The sequence below is a fragment of the Corvus kubaryi genome, unplaced genomic scaffold (assembly GCF_017639235.1).
Source record: "Corvus kubaryi isolate FWS band 111438036 unplaced genomic scaffold, C.kubaryi_AGA036_p1.0 split3-73, whole genome shotgun sequence".
NCBI classification, from domain to species: Eukaryota; Metazoa; Chordata; class Aves; order Passeriformes; family Corvidae; genus Corvus; species Corvus kubaryi.
Window position 1 is genome coordinate 41,396,319 of NW_024582091.1, and position 20,141 is coordinate 41,416,459.

At 41.6% G+C, this 20,141-nt stretch overlaps 1 protein-coding gene across 2 annotated transcripts in view; it reads left to right on the plus strand.

Annotated features, from left to right (window-relative positions):
* Positions 1–20,141, plus strand: part of PLAGL1 (PLAG1 like zinc finger 1) — a 48,575-nt gene continuing 28,434 nt past the window's right edge. For both annotated transcript variants that reach the window (XM_042016931.1, XM_042016932.1), the window contains exons 1-2: positions 1–45; positions 18,643–18,685. In XM_042016931.1, coding sequence (XP_041872865.1) covers positions 18,667–18,685 — 19 coding nt within the window. In that variant the 5' untranslated portion in view covers positions 1–45; positions 18,643–18,666. The remainder of the gene's footprint in view (positions 46–18,642; positions 18,686–20,141) is intronic.

A 20,141-nucleotide genomic window follows, 5' to 3' on the forward strand; every position in this document is an offset into this window, starting at 1 on the left:
CCGGCGCTGGGGGAGCGGGCGGCGCCCGCGGAGCTGGGCCATGAGGTGAGCGGGGCCGGCGTGCGGGGCCGGGCCGGGGGCGCTCCGCCGTCCTGCGGCGGTGCCGGGGCGCTCGGGGGAGCGGGGGGCCCGCTCCGGGCAGGGCGCTGGGGGGCGGGCGCCGAGCACCGGGACTGTCGGACCGGGCCCGCCGCCGCAGGAAAACTGTGCCACAATGCGTCCGCCTTCAGGAGGAGAGTTTCGTCTTTACTTATTTATTTTCCGCTGGTCTCCCTCGACTTTCCCCACGCCCCGGCTGCCGTGCAGGCTCTCCCGCTTGTTCTCCCGCAGCGCCGTGCACCGGAGCCCCGGGATGGGCTCTCGCCCCGGCCTCTCTTCCCTCTGGGCACAGAAAGGCTGCAGGACCGGGAATTTGGTGGAGGAGGGGACATCTCCTCATCTCTCCTTCGTGCCTCTCTCCAGCCCCACGGCCCCCACGGGGCTTTCAGGGCACAGTGTGGGGCAGCGGGCAGTGCCGTGACCCGCGTCCGGCGGTGGCACCCCGTGACGAGAGACTCCGATCATGGTCCGGGAGGTTTCTTCCCCCGTGGAAAAACTTATACGGCCTCAAAGGTGCTCCCGCCGCTCGCTCACGGGTCTCGACGCCTGCATCAAAACCCCCGCCGACAGAAGCAGCCGCAGCACGGTTTGCACAGTTTTCCCTCTCTCTTCAGCAGGCTGACAGCTTGCCGAGGTCAAGCCTTGAGCTGTCATTGACTCCTACGGGACACACGACTTTTTTTTTTTTCCTGTGGGGAAGACGAATATACTACATTATAGGATTTGGTTTTTTTCTTAAAGTGCCTAACTTGGTTAAAATTTAACTTTCAGTTGTTTTTTATTTCTCTGTTAAAAGTTTCTGTCCCTTAGTCAAATGACAGTTCATTTTTTAGAAAGGTGGATTTTGGACAGCCAGACTTTTCTCTGAGGGCTCTTGCTTCTCCTGTTTGACTTCAGCACAGCAAGTAGGTTCCACCTTACAATGGATGGCCAGTAAGGCAAACTGCTTTTGTAGAAGATATTTAAAGTAGTTGATGAAGAGCACAAAGTAGTAGCTGTCTTTAAAATGTGAGTTTACACACAATCTTCCCACCTCAGCTGATATTTTTAATTTATAAAGGACTATATAGGACAGAATCCAAGCTATGTTTTTGGGTGCACGATATATCTACATACATATTTGTCTGTGGCCACTTCATCTAACATGATGAGGATCTTCATGAATAAATACAAACAATACATACGTTCTCTTTCCAGGAATCAGTAGGAGAGAATGTGCCTGGCATTATAACCAGGAGATTAGCAAATCCATCTCTGACAGAATGGGGAAGAGGTTCTCAATCTGAGCACTCACATCTCAGTATTGCAGTTGTAAAATTAACATCAGCAGGTGTGACCTGATTCTTGGTTGTCCCAATGCTTAGCAGAAAATCTGGCTGTTTAATTCTGAGATACCTAATTACATGCAGCAGAACAAGGTGTCAAGCAGTCCTGTCCCTTCTTGGCACTTCTCTTTTTTGTTGCAAGGTCTGCAGTATGCCAGTGACCCTGCAACATCTCTGTTGTGCTCTGACCCTTCACCAGGGAGAAATAAAGATGTTGTCGTTGGGAATTTCCCTTCGCTGGTCCTTCCTGTCCCTGTTGTTGGTCTGGAGCAGTGCATGAGCACTGCTCTGCCTCTGTGCATGGGGAGTGGTCACACTGCACAACACAAAATGGGGCTGTGTGGAGCAGGTGGCTCTGGGTGGAACGTGGGGCGTTCTGCTAAACAGAAGTACAGGTACAGTCACAGGATTGGTGACAAATTGTGTTTTTATTTTTCGATATTTTGTGTGTTTGCTGTTGTGGTGCCACTGTATGTGCAGTATATTTTCCACCATTAGTGTGCCCTGAATTGTAAGTGAAAGCAGTCAAAATCTCATTTGCAAACCTAATGGGAATAGGTATAGATCCTGGAGTACTGTAACTGTGTAATGGGCTGACTGCCACTGCTTTTTGAATTGTTCAGTGCTCTGACATGTAAATAGGATCTGGTTGTTCTGATCATGCAGATGCTGAAAATTGATAATAGGATTATTTGTGTAAGAAACAGAAGATGGGATGAGTGGGAATAAAAGAGAGAAACAAGATTAGAAAGACTGTACCTGTTCCTCTGGACCTGCGTATCAGAGTGAGGACAGTAGTGGGAGGTTTGGAGAGTTTGATACCAAAAATCACACAAATACAAGAAAATAAATAATTATTTCCTAAAGGGGGCCATTAAATCATGTAGTTTATTCTCTGAGTTTAACCAGGGCAGGTTACAAATTCATGCTAACTAAAGGCAATAACTTCTATTTCCTTTAATTTCTATAACTTTCTCTTTATCCAGAATCTCCTTGTGTGAAGTTTTGTGAGCACTTGCATGTCTTCTCTCCCTGCCTGCCCTTCTGCCAGGACTCAGTGGAAAGGAAGCATCATAAGATAATTTCCCTCCCTTGACTATTGAGACACATTTAATCTGCAGTGTATTGCCAGGGCTGGGACCTGAGCTGATGTCCCTCTCCCTCAAATTCTTAATTTCTTGAGTGATGATTAAAACGCAAAAAACATCAACCCTCACCCTGCCCATAAGTGAATACACGCTCTATACTTAAGGCAGTCAGTGCTGGCATTGTAAGTCTGATGCCTTTGAGCACTTGACCTTACACCTAACTTTGCAAATCTAAATCGTCCTCCTCAGTAGGAGCAATCTGGCTCGCAAGATGTTTTCAAAACTAGAGTATTGCCAGCTAGTTCCCTACTGGCCCCTCTGACCTTTTATTTTAAGATGTTCCTGCTTTCAAAGATAAGTGTGAGGCAAACAAGACTGCTCCAAATACCACGGGAACAGCAGTCACACACTTCTACTTTAGCCTATGCCACCGTGCAAGCGGCTGCATCATTTAATTGTCACTAAACCCAGAAGAAACTGTTTGTTCTTTTCTTGCGTGTGTGTAAAGAAGTAGGAAATCTCTTTGAATGATGCCAAGGATACTGCTATTTTGTGATAACTAGCAGGAAATAACAAGAGTTAGGACAGAAAGAAGGTCAGTTGACTTGAATTCTGTATGGGAAAATCTTGAAAGTTGATCATAAAATTTAATTCTACACATGTCCTGGGGATAATCAGATAAATATTTTGCTTCCAATTTTGCTTTTTTTGCTGACTTGTCTTTATCTTCCAACTCATTCTTCTGCATATGGGCTATTTGCAATTTGCTACGAAAGAGCGTTTTGGGTTCCAGATGTCTCTGACATGACAATCTCGAAGCAACAGTTTTTTCCAATGGACTTTGCTGTCTCTTTGTTTCTCATATTTCCTCTTTTTTCTTGCTTTTTCTGCTTGTACTGATTGATCATGTGTAAAATGGCATGAGTTGCAGTGCTAAATCAGGATCAAGGATGCCTTTGTGAACTAGTTCTGTCTTGGAGGACAGAGTAAATCTGCTTTTATCTTTCTGCATCTTGCACCTAGAACACTATTTTAGGAGAAGCTGTTTCACAAACAGCTTGAGATAGAAAATATAAGCTTTCCAAATAGCATTAGCTACTTATCATTGCAAGCTGGAATCGTGATATGATAGATTGTATCATAAGGCATTGATTTTTAGTTCTAATGAGTTGGAAAGATAACTTGAGCACACTGATTACCTCCAGGTGTTTTCTTCTGCACTACAGATTCTGTGATTTTTCGAAGTGCATCCCTGAAGACAGACACTGTATATTCCCTTGCTTAAACCCTCAAAAACTGCAGGTGGAATAAACTAGAAGAGCATGCATTTCTAGTCCTTTTGGTGTGTCATAAAAGGGCTTAAATTAAGCTCAGTCATGCAAAGTTGGTTACAAAACATTTTTGTTTGTTGTATTTTTTTCCTTGGGAGACCCTTAAGTTTCATGTATAAAAAGATTTGTCTACAAATTCTTGAAGATATTAGAGAACTATGAATAAAAACTGTAGTTCTGGTGAGTATCTGTGAAAAGACTGAAAAAGCAGTTGTGTGGAAGAACTGTGAGCATTTCATCTTCTATTCTTAACTTAGAAGTATAGAAGATGATGTAGGGAGTATCTCAGGAATATCATCATGGTCTGCTGTGAGTGGCACCTAGTCCTAGCTCATCAATGATTTAGTGATGGGGAAGAAGAACTTCCAGCTCTCACAGAGGTCAGAGAGTAAATGCTGATGTTCATCCCAGCCCAGCTGCTGTATAATGTAGAAGGATTCCCTGTCTCAGTTGTCTCCTCTGTCTCTTGCTCCCCTGCTCTGAGAGAGGTGGGAAAGGGTCTGTTCTAGGAGAATGTTTCTTCATTGCCTATTTTCTCTGTTATCTTGGGAAGGAGTAGGGGAATTGTCTGTTTTGTGTGTTGAGATATAATAGAAAAGGATTCATCTCTTGGGTGTCAGGAATGTTAGTATTCTTTTTGCCTTACATGTGGCAGGCAAAAAGTATGACAGGGAAACCTGTGCTCATGGTTAAGGTAGCTGAATGGATGGCTGCCCAGACCTGGATGTTTCATTTAGAGGTGTCTCAGTGCTAAGTGTCACCTCTGGGTGCTGAGGGGTGTTGTAGGTGCCCCAGACATGCCTCATGGAATGGCTTACCATGTTCATTGTGCAGATGGCACCATGCTTTGTCTTCATGGTGATGCTAACCATGCTGGAGGACGTCTTGTGCTGCCACTTTGGGAGCTCTAATCACTCCAGAATGGCAAGATTCATCCACAGATTAGTAAATTTTCTGGACTTACCCTGTTGGGAGGCACTGTCCCATGTCAAACTTAGATCATTGAACGATCATCTGAAGAACTGTAGCAAAAAATGCATTAGTAGCAAATGCAGAATAGCAGCTGTAGACGGCACTTCTGAAAATACTAGTGCAGCAGTATCTAACCTGTGCTAACATGCACAACAACAAGCAAATGTAGTGCATTGAGCAATATTAAACTTAGCTACTCCACTCACTGTCTTGTTTCCAGATTCCTGTTGCTGTTCATGGTGTTGAGGGACTCTTGAGGAGAAGCAAGGATGTCTTCTGCAAGAGTGTCACATGTATCTTTCAGAGAGAACCACAACAGGAAGAGTCCCATGTGATTATTTGGTCATAAACTATCACTGGAATTTTGTTGGTGTACTTAAGCTAGAACGTTATTTCAATCCCTGCAGCTGTATAATGTGATTGACAGCTTTGGTTTGTCCCATCCTGCAGATATAAGTAACTTCAGATTCAGTATGCCTTTTTTAAAGATTACAATAAAAGTACTGTAAAACTGAGCAATAAACAAGTTATTGATATAGCATTAAACTTCTATTTTGCCTTGACAGGTTGATGCCCAAAGAGGACACCAAGTGTCTAATCATTATATTGTCCTGCAATAATAGGCAGTGGAAGGACCAGTGAAGCGCATATTGAAGACAAAACTAAACTAGTTCAATGCTTATTTTGTCCCCAGAGAGGTAGATATTACTTCTTTTCCAGGTGGAATTGTCTCTAGAGTTATTGTCACAGATACGGCATGCAGAGAACCAAGAGGAGTTTGAAAGGAAAGGAAGAAGAGGCACTGTACAAAGATCTAGAAAGAGGCAGTAAGCAAAAGGCAGAGGGAAGGTAGTAAAATGCTGGAAAGTATTAGCTAGAAGAAAGAAGTTACTAAAAACATAACTGATGTTGGATTGCCATAACAAAAGGGAAACTCGTAGATAGGAGTACAAAACCCCCAGAGATTTGTTTTGAAATCATAAGTTCTATTTTAATTCAATTTTCATTCAGTCTTAGCAACCAGCTTAATTTTCTGTGCAGAGAGGCAACCTTTGTAGTGCTCCAGAAATGTTCCATGCATAGTCTAGGATGCTTTCTGGTTCCTATTTTTTTCTTTGTTATGTGCTGGGAGTCATGGCTCACCTGCATCACTGAGTAAGGAAAAGGCATTAAACCCTTTTAAAATGATTAAGACAAACCAAGAAGATTAACATCATCTTTTTCTGCTTCAACTGTCCTTAGGTATCTCAGCAATCACCCATATTAATTAGGCAAGTGACTTAATATCTCTCACAGTGAGAAAGAGCAGCAGGTGATTTGCCTGCTGAAGCGCTTACGTTTTTGTATTCTCGGGGCTCATCTAAGAGAAGACCAGGGCTGCCGGCCAGAATGAGTCCAAATGCACTATGACAAAACCACTCCTCTCTCTTTCAGTGGAAACTAGCACATGAGGTATCATGAGTAGATACATCATTTGCTTCCTGTAAACCTGGCAGCCAGATAGCCCTTCCTCATCCCAGCGGTGCCAGGCGCTGGGAAGAGATCACTCTGTGTTGGTTCTCAGTGGTAGATGCCAATGAAAGTACAAAAAAAAGTGTCAGGTGAGGATTTCCACAGTTAGGCTGTTACACCCCAAATGAATGAAGGTAAATGAAACTTCTCTTGTCCAGAGAAGGGCAGCAAACCTGGTGAAGCGTCTGGAGCACAAGTGTTATGAGGAGCAGCTGAGGGAGCTGGGGTTGTTTAGCCTGGAAAAAAAGGAGGCTCAAGGGAGACCTTATGATTCTCTTCAACTGCCTGAAAGGAGGTTCTAGGCAGGTGGGGATCGGCTCTTCTCCCAGGAAACTAGCAACAGGACAAGAGGGCATTGTCTCAAGCTGGCCCAGGGGAGTTTTGGGTTGGATGTCAGGAAGAAGTTCTTCACAGAAAAGATGATTAGACATTGGAATGGGCTGCCAAGGGAGGTGGTGGAGTCACTGTGCTTGGAGGTGTTTAATGAAAGGCTGGGTGTGGCGCTGAGTGCCATGGTCTAGTTGACAAGGTGGTGATTGGTCATGTTGCACTCAATGATCAGAGGTCTTTTCCAGCCTGCTTGATTCTGTTATTCTGTAACTAACAATTTCAGCAAAATGTACCACAGCCTGTAGCACCTATTCATCACAAGCCAGTGAAACTGATACAAGTCTGCAAAATGTTTTGGTTTCAGTTAACTCAGGGTATTCAGGCAAAAATAAGTTTACTGGAAATATTTTGACTTGTTCATGACTCACTTGTTTTTACGAACCCAACACTCTTTCCTCACAAAGCAAGTAAATATGCAGGCAAAGAAAACACATTTACTATAAAATGTGTGATACCACTATTCTGTAGTTCTGAAAGGTATTGTCAGCTTGCCCTTATTCAAAACCATTTGAGGGGGTCAGGGAGGTGTTCATATGGTGACGCTCACTATGTCCTGGCTTGGAAACCTGTTGCTTTGGATTTCTAGTTTAGCTTAGAACAAAAGATTGCCGAGGCATTTTGCATCTCCTGGGGGTTGCAGATGGATCATAATGATATTCTTGTCACTGGTTGTGCCCGGCAAGGCTTCTGGACCTTATTGCTTCTCACATAGCAGCTGCCAGGGACAAGAATAATTCTCACGCTTGGAAATCATCTTTACTTGACTTGTGCACATTTACATGCTGTTCTTCTCTCTAAAATGCTCTTCATGTAAGTGATAGAAGGAATCATCTCCCTTTTTAATTGAATTTGCTATACAGATTTTTCACTGGGTCTGTGGAGGGCTTTAGCTAATAAAAATGTGTCCTAGTTTTTAAGCATTTATAGAATGAAAATAAGAGAGGCTGCCATGGCCAAAACAGAGAGATTGACAAGATAGAAAACAAAGCAAGGATAAATGGGAGAGTAAATTGCTTTCCACCCTTTGTTTTACTCTAATAGAAAAGATAAGGATTGAAATGATTTTTTTTTCCTTTAAGTTGTTCTTATTGTTTCAGCGATTTGTCAGCGTTGATGCCTGAATCTCAGAACACTTCAAGTTTTGGAGGCTTCAGGACCTCTACAGCCAAATATTTACAGATTTCTAGACCTCAAGCAAAAACGAAATACTGAGTTACAGAGTGTATATGAGGATATTAGAGGTCATCAAAGTGACCTGACTGAGAAGGGGTTGTGGTCTCAGTCCTTTAAAAAATAAAATTATCAGATTTTTGCTAAGTTTTTCATACCACTTTTATCAACATCAAAAATCTCAGCATTATAAAATAATTTTAAAATAAGCATTAAAAAAATGAGTGAACTTCTTAAACTAATAGAAAAACAGAGAATATTAATAAGATTATTTTAAATATTTTTTACCCAAATCAAAAAAGCAGTTTACAAAATAGTTGAAGACAGTGTAGAATGAGTGTCTTTTTTTGATCTGTAAAAATATCAGCAGGATAGATTACTTTGAAAATTTTTAATTGTCAAATACACTAATTTTTTAAACTGTGTAAGTCTCTGAATTATCTTTGTGGTCAGTGATTTGCACTGATAGCTTTATAAATTTAATGAATAATCATCTAATTTAGAGAGACCCATAGTCAGGTTATAATTTTTAGTATTAAAATCCAGCCTAATAGCGAAAAATGTTGCACATCTACTTAGGTATTATGGTTGCTATCATACTTATATACATATATTTGGGTCCCAGAATCTGAAATTGCATTAAATTTTAATTTTAATATAATGTATTTTGACAGGGATGTTCTTACAAAGTTGCATCCCTGAAGTTTACAGAACAATTTAAGATGGCATCATTGTGGAGAGTGGGACCTGTGCCTTCAGTTTGTCTCAGCAGAGCACTGACTCCTGAATCATATGGATTCGCCCAATATGAATCTGGTTAGCAAGTCATTCGTGACCATTCATTAGAAATCTGTTTTTGTTAAGATCGTAGTAGATGTTGGGGATAAGAATGTCATGGTGCAACAAGTAAAATACACTTTGGTAGCTGTTGACAGAAAGCATCCAAGTATTTGATACTGGGCACTTCTAGATAATCTTAAGTTCTTCCACTTGCAGACCTCACGTCCCATATAAACATCTGACAGAATATGTTCATGTAGGTTTTTTATAAATTACTAATCCAGCCTTCTGGTGACTTGGGCTGCAAATGCCAAACATCTGAGTTGTTTCAGGTTATTTTTCATTAACTCACAGAACCATATTGAATGGATGTTTTAAAAGTCAGAGTTGAAGAGGTCATGCAACTGGGTGAAGAAATGAAGACAAGTGACCTCTTGGTGAATTTTAATAAAAGGTTAGATCACTAAGAGATCACTTAGCTTGTTTTTTCTACATTATTGTAACTTTTCTATGTCAGGATCACTTTTAAATGAAGAAATTGTGTTCTTTGCCTCTGTTGCTAGAGCCTGTGGAGATGTTAATCAGGTTCCAAGGCTGTCTCTGAAAAATTGGCATACAGACAAGTGACTGCAATAAAAATGCCAAACTGCTGAAATACAAGGTGTATTTTGTATCAGCCTGCACTTGGTATTCATTAATCTATGGTGCACCATATTCCAAGCTCTTTATTTGGTATTGACAGGAGAATTAATGGTGACTTGTTTTTAAGTTGTTTTTGTCATTCTGTGGAGGTAGTGGCTCTTCCTTTACCAGTCTCTACGTCATTGACCTTGTTATCCTGTTTTCGTAATTCCTTTCGTGTTCTCTTTCACTGAACAAAAGAAACTTGTGTAGAGAAGAGACAGTCTCCTTTAATTTAGTCAAGTGTCAGTTTTGCTGCAGAAAACAGTAGAACAACATTGCCTTGCAGGATGAAATTTTAAACAAGCATGAACACTGTGCATGTAACGCACAGTGTATGTAATTTTTTTGGCTTCTTGTTTGAGTAATGTGCAAGCGGCACAGAATCCCAAAAAGGTTTGTATACCATGCAATTTCAGTCCAGACCTTGGAAAGGCAGGAGTCCAGTTATAACTCTGTGTTACCAGTTGTCAGTATGGGAGAGCAAGAGGTTCAATGAATCTTTAGTTGACAGTGGGGAGCAACATTTTCTCTCTCTTTTATCTGAGAAACAGGTTACTGTGCTGAATATGAATAGTCTGCATCTGTATCTGCTTTTATTCAACAATAATGTGTGAGCCACAATTTGCAGATTTTTGGACTCATTAAATGGCTTGATAACCAAAGGAAAAATTAAGGAAACAGCTAAGTAATATTTAGGAACACATGTAGCTTTCCATTATTAAAGCATATATGCACCATTTGGAGGATTTGGATATTATTAGAGTTGTGCACCATAGGTATTCTGGGCACTACTATGAAAATATAACCCCTGAAACTAACATACTTTTTAAGAAAAGGCAATAAGAAATCACTCCTCAAGTTACAGTTTAGTTCCAACAGAACCAGTCCCTGACAATTCATGTGCTGGCTAGGTTCAGTAGATTAGTTCTAATAATCATCCCTTGCCTCTGTACCTTCTGAAGTGGTAGGCTGCATTTTCCATGCAGTATCCCACTCCAGCCAGTCCATGTGTGTGAACAGGAGGGAAAGGATGTGGGTGGTATTGCTGCCGAGTTTGCCGCTGACACGCCCAGCTGCTGTCCGAAGTAAATCTGAGCGTGCAGGTTGAAGCAAACAAATGGAGCGATGTGACAGGCAGCTGTTACCCACTCTGTCTTGTAGTGTTAATTAAGACAAATCAGCTCCTGCTGTCTCTCTGCCTCGAGTATTAAGTTCTTAGTGAAAACTCTTTGCCTATGCTTTAGAGTTATAAGGATGTATTCATGTTATCATTGCTTACTTCAGGCAGCTCAAGCAAATTTCTTAAGTATGAGGCCTTTGGGAGTGGAGCAGAAAAAGAAAACATTTCTACTAGCCAAGAAGCTGTTAACAAACAGTGAGGCATATTGTGGAAGAGCATTAATTATCCTTTGCCATGTAATTTATGTAGCTTTTATGAAGCAGCTAAAGAGACTAAGCTAAACCCATTGGAATCACCATGAAGATCATTTTGCATCTAAAATAACTGAAAAATACCAATATTCTTGACCCAAAATCCCTTTTCAGGTAAGACTTCCTCACTTTTACAAGTTTCTGAATGAAGCAGAATTTCACAGCATTGAAATTTAAAACTGTTAAAAGTATATGAGAGTGAGCAAAACTGAGAAGTGCAATTTGACCAAATAATTTGAATATAAGTATTTACATAATATAGCAGCAACATTACACACTGCATCACGTTATTGCAATAGTGCTTAGCATGCATCTGTCATAGATAATGTGCAAGTTTATGAGCATTTTGAGGGTGGGAGGTTTTAGATTACCATAATCTAAGCAAGATGTGTGAGGTAAGGTGTTGGCTTCCAGATGATAAATCTGTTTTTTTGATTTCCTGAAATTTATTGACATTGCCAAAGTACTGGCTAAATGTGTATTCCCCTCTCTGGTCACACTGTTGCACCGTGTGGGAACTTGTCTGTTTGTCTGTCTCCGCTGTGGGTTTTGCTCACCGCATTTGGAAAGTTTTCAGCTGCTAGTGTGTGTTATTTGTATCAAGCTTATGAAAGAAGTGAGTGTTAAATCCCAGGTTTTTGTCAAACCTTTTTTAAAGCCACAGACTTTTTGACTCTTTGGGGACAGCAGCTTGAGGATCATGCAGGAAAGGGATGGGAAATCTCCCTGCTGACCAGTCTGTCCAGCAGAGAGGAGTGCCTGTGCCCTTCCTGAAATGAGTGTTGGGATGCAGGCCTGAAGTGATGAAAAAGAGTTTAGCCAAGGTATTGAGGGAGAACAGGAAAAAGTGCTTTTTCACATGACCTTGTACAAGTAGGTTTAGTGTTTATTTTATGCTGGGGTTCAGTCCTGAGTTTCAGCCAGTAGACCAGAGTCCTCTCCACAGGCTCATTGAAATGGAAATGGTTTTGCCCTGCTGCTATGGAATGCAAATTATTTTAGGAATGTTCCTGGGTCTTGAGGCTTTCTAAAGCTCACACTTAAACAAGATTTATTTTTTTAGCTCATTTTATCCAATTCTCATAAGAAAATAAGGATCCAGAAAGATGATTGGTGCCTTGATCCTGACCCAGCAAAATATGAAGTGTAGGTTTGTCTTCATGTGTACAAATAGTTCCCTGCAAGTCAGTGGTGGAAAAACATGGGAAATGCAGAATTGCTTTGCTGGATCGCAGTCAAAATGCTGAGTGCTTTGCAAAGCCAAACAAGAGCAGCCCTCAGTAAGGCAGGCTGGCATGAGATGCCGTTTGGTATCATTCCCTAGGAATTTGTCTCCCTTTTGTTACTATCTCTTTTTAAAAATGCTGTTTAATAGCATTTCTTGTTATCAGGGCACTGGAGATGGGCAAAGACTTGTCTGCCACAGGTCTTTTGCTGACCAAAATAGACCAGCGTCAAGTGATACAGGCTGGGAAAATTATGGTGAGAGACAGTGCCATATTTCAGAACAGGAAGAACTTGCTTTGAAACATGGAGTGGGATTTGTTGATCTTTGTGTTTCTGGTATCAGGGTACAGGATATAAAACATATTTACTTTTAATGAAAATTGGGGTTTTTCTGCTTTAAACTGAAAACAGACTTGGATAGATTAGGTGCCCATGTGTGGACCATATTTGATGATGCTACATGTTGAGGTGATCATAACCAGGTTAGAATATTGTTTGGTTGGTGGAGGTAATGGTAAGGCCGGACTTTTTTACGTATCCAAAATTAATGCTCAGTATAGCTTTGCCAAAATATTCGGTAAGGGATCCAAAAATTTTCATTAGGATAACTCTTGACATCACTGGGAACTGACAGGGCTCTTGGTTGCTTGCATACTATTGCATTTAATCTGTACAGATGCGTATAAAGTTTCTTTCAGCAGTGGGACCGGCTTATGTATTTGTATAGTGTCTGTGTGTGCGTAAACACAATTTAAAACATTATCATGAAGGCATACAAAATATCCTTGGTAAATGCATTAGAGAAAACATCCTTGAGGGCACGACTTTTGTTCATTCACAGTCTGCTTTATGATTTTGTATAGTTCTTTTACCTCTGCATAGTCCTTTATAAAAGAGAAACATGTTACATTTATAATTTTGGGTTTTCCTTAATTTTTATATTCACAAATAAGACTTACTTAGGGAACTTCTGCAATATTAGTGAGCCAGATTTCTGGATCAGGGACACAAGGTTTTGTGTGGGGTACTGCTCAAGTTGTTTTGCTTAATCAAGGGAAAGATGCAGAATCCTGTACATAAAGAAAGAGATGATGGCAACACAGTTATTCTGTTTTGTAATTATAGAATAATTCCATGACGTGAAAAAAACCCCCAAGTAATGGTAAAAGTACAAATTATGCTATTTTATATTATAAATAAAGTGATTTATAATTTCATATTTTTCACCAGTGAGGGACTCTACATGTGGTAGATAAAAAATGCACAGAAAATCACTGTTGATCAGGGATACCAAACAGATCACATGTTGGATCAGTTGTACTTGGCATGCACTAAATCCTGATGTGGAGGTACACGTGGGACTAACACAAACTTCAGGAAATCTGCGCAGGTTTCTTTATATGAAGATTTTGGCCCTGCATATTCATTTTTCCCTGTTGGTACTCTGTTAATCTTAAATAATTTCTATATCATGATTTTCTTTCCTGTTTATGAATTTGGGAGAAAAGAAACTGTGTCAACAGTTAGCCCAGCACAAGCACTTGCAGTAGCCAAAAGACCACAAGTAGGGACACTAGTGGAATGCTAAGGCTATGTGATAGATGTGTTGTCTCCTGAAGGTGTTTTCTTCTGAGGGATGCAACCTGAGTCATAAGGTGTGCTGAAAGTTAAACCCCAGCAACTGATTTCTGTGGTGGGAGAAAGAGTCCTTCCTGATTTAATCTCAGTGTAAGTAGGTTAAGTGTGGTTTTCCTGTCACATCTTTGCTTGTGTATTTTAGACAACTGCAACTCTACTACTTACCATAGATGTCTTGAAAGAATACATTTACTTGTGTTTTACCTTTATGCAGTTAAAATATGATAAAAGGTACTTAGATAACAATGTCACTTACATGAAGCTGTTGTGAATCTATAAATGAGTTGTGCCAGGCATTCTTCTGAGTATCCAAGGAATAGCAGTGTCCCTTTTCAGCTGCATGAGTAAGGTGGACAGATGACTTCACATCATAAAAAGAGTCTTTGGTGACTGATTAGCTAATGTGCCTCTTTGGTGAGCAGCGTGAAGCTGAGGTTCATTTGAGGGCCCTATGATGTCAGATCGCTACAAAGAGTATGCTTGTGTTGACAGTTGTCCATGTTTTTGGACATTGTGTGGAATTCTGTAATAACCTCTGAGGACTTATTGGAGGGCAGAAGCTGAGTGGTTCAAAACCATGTTTCCACTCACAGTGAGTTCATCATTCAAAAGCTCTGATCCAGGTCTTTGCATGGCATAGGTCTCTTTTGCAGGCAGCGTGTTCTCTTGTTATCTACAGATGGCATCGTGTTGCAAGCACAAGGGTATCACCTGCACTGTGAAAGCTTTTCCTGTTGCTGCCACTTATGGCTCTTCCCACATCTGGCCCTGCTTTTCCCTTGGCTTTCTGTGGCATGATACCAGGGAGGATAGATGTACATCTTCTAAAAGAGAGGTCAGTGGAAGAGCTCTACCACCTGAAGCCACATGAGAATCTTTGGGTGTTACATGCAGGGCAGCTGTCTTGAACAACAATTTGTAGTCTCATGTTGCAGACATTGCAAAGGTCCCTGAGCAATTTCCTGGCTTCCCTTGTCATGGAGTTTGTTGTCTCTGGTAAAGATGAGCTTCAAGGCCAGGGAAATAAGTGCTTTTTTGGTAAAACCTTGTCGTCCTCCTAGAACTCTGCAGTAAACTGCAGTAGCTGTAGAAAGTGGAGTCTTTGCTGCCCTTCCAGTGTGAACCACTGGTAAGCAGAGAAGTTATCAAGGCCATTGCTGGCAGCCTTCACTGATGTCTTGTGCATCATGAACAGCCCCATAGGTCCTGTGCAGGCTGGTTTTCCTTGCTGTGCATTTCATTGTGGGAGGCACCTTTCCTGTAGCAGTGACCTTGATCCTCATTGTGGGTCCTCCTCATGAACCATACTTGGAAAATGCTGCCTGATTTCATTACTTCCACGTCTTCTGCACCAGAACAGAACAGGTAACAGGCCTAAAATTGTGGCCTTTCTTACTGTGGACTCCGGGCATCCCAGGGCAGTCCCATCACCATCATGTGTATCTATCCTGAGTCATACATGCCCACAGTGTGCCCACTACAATCACTTATAAAACACAAAATGCATAGTCTGTGAATTTTTGGCAATGGTGGAGCAACTGAAAATAACCCAAACCCTAAAATCCTGGCTCCTACAGAAAATACACTGTGACATGTCCTAGGCAGTGCAGAACCCATCCCCACTTCCTCTAACGGGTGCAAACCACTTTCCACCACCACAAAGCATTGAACTTTTCATCATCCAAAGTGCCTGTAATCACTGCTTTGCTATCTCTTGACTGTTAACAATCTATTATATTAACCCATCAAGTCCTACTCAACCTAAATGAGTATTTTCCTGATACCTGAAAGCCTGTAAAAATCTCGTTAGGCTTTGCCTCACATTTTCAAGGTTCCAATTTTCTTGTATGGGAACGTCCCCTACTCTGCTTCTCTTCCTCTTCTGTCCATTCATTGATGAGAAAGGGGGATACTTAAGAGCAACCACAAACAACTTCTTTTGACTCTGTGGGCAGCACAGCAAATTTGGCGAAAAAATGGCCAATATACCTACAACACTTTGTGTAAAGGTCAGTGTGGTACATCAGTGTAGTTTACAAGCAGAGAAAATACAGAAGATTGGCCAGTGTTAAACTGAGGCCAGCATGGCCACTGGCCAACCACCTGAATTTAGATGGACAAGTGACTGATGTGGCCAGAAGCTACCCGACACTGTGCCTGGTTGGCACAGCGTGTGTGGCTGCCACAGCTCTGCGTCTGTTGGAGCCCCCTTGGTCAGGGGGCCATACACTGCACAAGGGGTGCCCTTGTGCCCGTGAAGAAGGAGAGGGATTTATGGTGTGGTTTTGTGCAATTGGGATGTCAGGCAGTTCTGGGTCCACGTTGAGGATAACTGCAGGTAAGAGCTGGCATAGCTTATGAAGGAGCTTGTAGTTCTACTTAAACGCCCTTGCCCCTGCAAATACACTTTGCTGTATTTATCCTCACTGTGTCTGAGATAATGTCTGAACCAGCTGCTGGAAGAGGAGCAGCACTTCTTTGTGATGCTGTGCCTGGTGTTCTTCTGCTGTGCGAGTGGGTTGCGTTGCAGTCACTGGGTGCTTCCTCTTGGTCTGTAGTTTCTGTGCCCTTCCCAAGGACTGGACTTGGGCACTTTGGGGTTGCTGCTGCTAGGACCACTTCATCATAGAATTGTATGGGGGGAAAAAATTTCTCAGGTTTCAGTGGCCTGTGGAGAAAAACATTTTGGTGATTTACCTCCAAAATGACATCACAGAACAACTCGGCAAAACATTAATTGGGGTGTTCATGGACCACAGTGTCACTGCAACAAGGCTGGATGGAGGATGTGTGGGGGCCAGGGAGGGCATGGAATGAGGCTGCACTTTCTCATGACAGGAGGCTGCTGCAGACCAGATGTGTGAGGGGGAAGGTATAACTAATGACTCAAACCATATGGGAGGAAAGAGCTTGTTGTGTTGCGGTTTAACAAGTAATTGGCCTGCAGCTTGAATGCCAGCACAGTTAAATTACTTTATCATGAATCTAGTTATTCAATGGGGGAAAAGAAATCTTTATTAGTTGATGGTCCTGCTTTGACAGTGATAACATGTAGCCTGCTGTTTCTGGGGATGACAAAGCCTGGTGCGTGTATAGTCACATATGGATGCCGTTAAAATCCACTGTTCCCTCTGCAAGGCCTATATTTTTAGAAATTAACACCACAGACAAGAGTCTTGCTCTCAGCCAGAATGGAGTAAAACTGCAGAGTAGATTTTTTTCAGAAATAAAGTGTTTTCTGGGTGATGGAAATCAGACTAGGACACTTGCTGCTTAGGAAGCCTGCTCTCAGCATGCGTGTTTTTATCTGGAAAGAGGACTCAGTGATGTGGGCCCCTTTACTGCTGCTTTCTCACAGCACAACTCAGTTCTTGCAACCAGCTCCAATTAATTTGGAAGCATCTTACTAATGATCATTGTATTTTTAAAAATGAAGATGTTTTCTTTGACCTGTTTCAGTCAGCAACAAAATACTGCTGTCTTCAACCATTAATCCAGCACTGCCAAGCCCACCACTAAACCATGTCCCTAAGCACCACATCTACATGTTTTTTAAATACCCACAGGAATGGGGACACTTCCCATGGCAGCCTGTTCCAGTGCTTGACAACTCTTTTGGTGAAGACTTTTTTCCTAATATCCAGCCTAAACCTCTCCTGACACAACTTGACGCCATGTCCTCTTGTCCTGTCCCTTGTTACTTGGGAGAAGAGACTCATCCCACCTGGCTACAGCCTCCTTTCAGGTTGTTGTAGAGTCATAAGGTCCCCCCTGAGCCTCCTTTTCTCCAGGCTAAACAATGCCATTTCCCTCAGCCGTTCCTCAATCAGACTTGTGCTCCAGACCTTTCACCAGCTCTGTTGCCCTTTCCTGAACTCACTCCAGCACCTCAGTGTCTTTCTTGTAGTGAGGGGCCCAGAAATGATCACAGGATTCAAGGTGTGGCCTCACCAATGCCAGATACAGGGGGATGGTCCCTGCCCTGGTCCTGTTGGCCACACTATTCCTGATTCAGGCCAGGATGCCATTGGCCTTCTTGGCCACCTGGGCACAGCTGGCTCATGGTCAGCTGCTGTTGACCAGTACCCCAGGTCCTTTTCTACCTGGCCACTTTAGCCACTCTTCCCCAAGCCTGTAGCACTGCCTGGCATTGTTACCCAAGTGCAGGACTTGGCACTTGGACTTATTGAACGTCTTTCTTTCATCCCAATTCATATACACACACACCTTTAAACACTGCCTGAAATTTTCAAGATTTGTACAGGGAATAAAATGGCATATAGTGATGTGATTTGTACTGTTATTTGTGTGTCTCCTTATTAATACATGCATTATTATTTCTGTAGCTCCAAGTAGCCTTATTCAGTCATTGGGATACCCGTGTGTTGGGGATTGCTCAGACAGCTACAGAAGCCTCTGACTCTGCTCCTATGTGCTTATAGTAAAATTTCAGTCAAAAACCAGCAGATGAATGGGAAGGGAAAAAGATGAATGAGTTCAGCAGAAAGCCAAAAGTCTCCAGAAGTCTTTCAAGAGAGCAAATAAAATGTCTTGTCCTATATTTGGTTAATATTCTTTTTGACTCTGCAAGGGTCAGAACTGTTAGGATGAATACCAGATATATGAGGCTTAAACACAGAATAGCATGCAATGGGGTAAAATACATGATGCTTGAAAATTCTGTTGTAATTGATGCCTGGAAAATACATAATAATAAATGTTAATGAAGATGTGGAATACAGTGAACTGCTCTTATTTAAAATGCATTACATTAATATTGCCAGTTTACATTGTCTGTGAAATGAAGTGGAATCAGTTTTTCTTTTCCTTTTCCTCTACAAATTGAAATTTCTTCCTTGTAAGATTTCTGTAGATATGTTCTCCTTATTTCCTAAAGAGCTAAAAGACTATGCATGTGTTTACTAGCATGAGATATAAACATGGATAGTACTAGTTCAGAAAACTGATAATTCTTTTTTCATTTATTTTGTGTAGGTTTCCTTTGCCTGATCTGTAAACATGTCCACAGACCTGCTCTGTAAGTACATTTCCATCGTCCCACAGTGATTTTTTTGTACCATATGTTTTTATCGGATTCCCAGATGTACTCATGATTGATGTCTTTTATGTGAAGTATAAAGTCTGCTTTTACATTTGCGTTTCTTCTGAGACATCTGTGGAACAATATTACCATTATAATCAGCGGGATTATTCTTGGAGTAAAGCATGACTTAATATGAGTAAAATTGTAAAAATCTGTCCCAAGTATAAGAACAGACTGGTTCATTGAGACTTAAAATTGCAATTCTGTCTAAAATGTTTTATCTATCTTTGGCACAAATACCATCCCAGATTACTACAGAGTGATGTGCTCGGGGTTTTTAATCATTTTGTGAATTTAACTCCTGTGCTTCCAAGGCATCATTATCCCAGTCACATTCAAATCTCATGCCTTATCACTATTATTCATCCTTCTTCTTAACAGACAAGTGGCATATCCTTATACTTTGCAGTTGTAACTACCACGGAAGGTGGCTGCTCACGATTTCCCGATACTTGCACTCTCTTGCTCCAGCTTAAGTTATCTGAAGCATTAAGCACATTTTTTATGCTTATTGATCTGATCTACATGCTTTCTTTTCGAGTCCCTCCAGTTCCTCAGCTGCCTTTTTTTATCATTGCCTCCAAGGGCTACCCAGGTGCACACTGTGCAATAGAAGAGAGGGAAAATTCAGACATGCGTTTTATCATTCTTCATTACTTCCTCAGAGGAGCAAAGAAAACAGGGTTGGGGTTTTTTTCATTAATAACTGTAATCAGTTAATAAATATAAAACCATCAGTGGCTTAATGGCAAATAGCAATTATCTGTGGGGGTGAAACATATTCTTCAAGATCAAGTTATTTGTTAAAATGCATTTTTTGAATTTTACCTGTGAACTGGCAATTTCGGGGCATGCTTAAAAGCCATTTAGATACAGAGAGAACTCTAAAATAAGGAATGTCATATGCCTGACTGTATTGTATACAACAGGCAAAACTTAGCAGGAGTGAAATATTAAAGAAAGCAGAGGTCAGGTTCACTGCACAGGGATCATGGTCAAGACTCCTCAACTATACTCAGATGTTTGTCTGTTTTAGCAATTTTATGCCCTGGCAGTTTCACTTTTCTGTTTTTTTCAGCTCAGCAACAGTGCCTTTCTCATGTTCCCCCTAATGATCAGTGTGTTAAAGATGCTGTCACCTGAGCAGAGGCTGAAGGAGTTGGGCATGTTCCATTCAAAGAAGAGAAGGCTCAAGGGGATCTAGTGTTGGTCTTTCAGTACAAAAACGGCGGTTATGGAGAAGGAGTTGGAAGCAGCCTTTCCCCAGGCATGCACTGTGACAGGACAAGAGGCAATAGCCACAAGTTGCTTCAGGGGAGATGCTTGTGGATGCAAGGGGCATTTTCATTGGGGGGTCAATCAAACACTGGAATAGGCTGCCCAGGAAAGT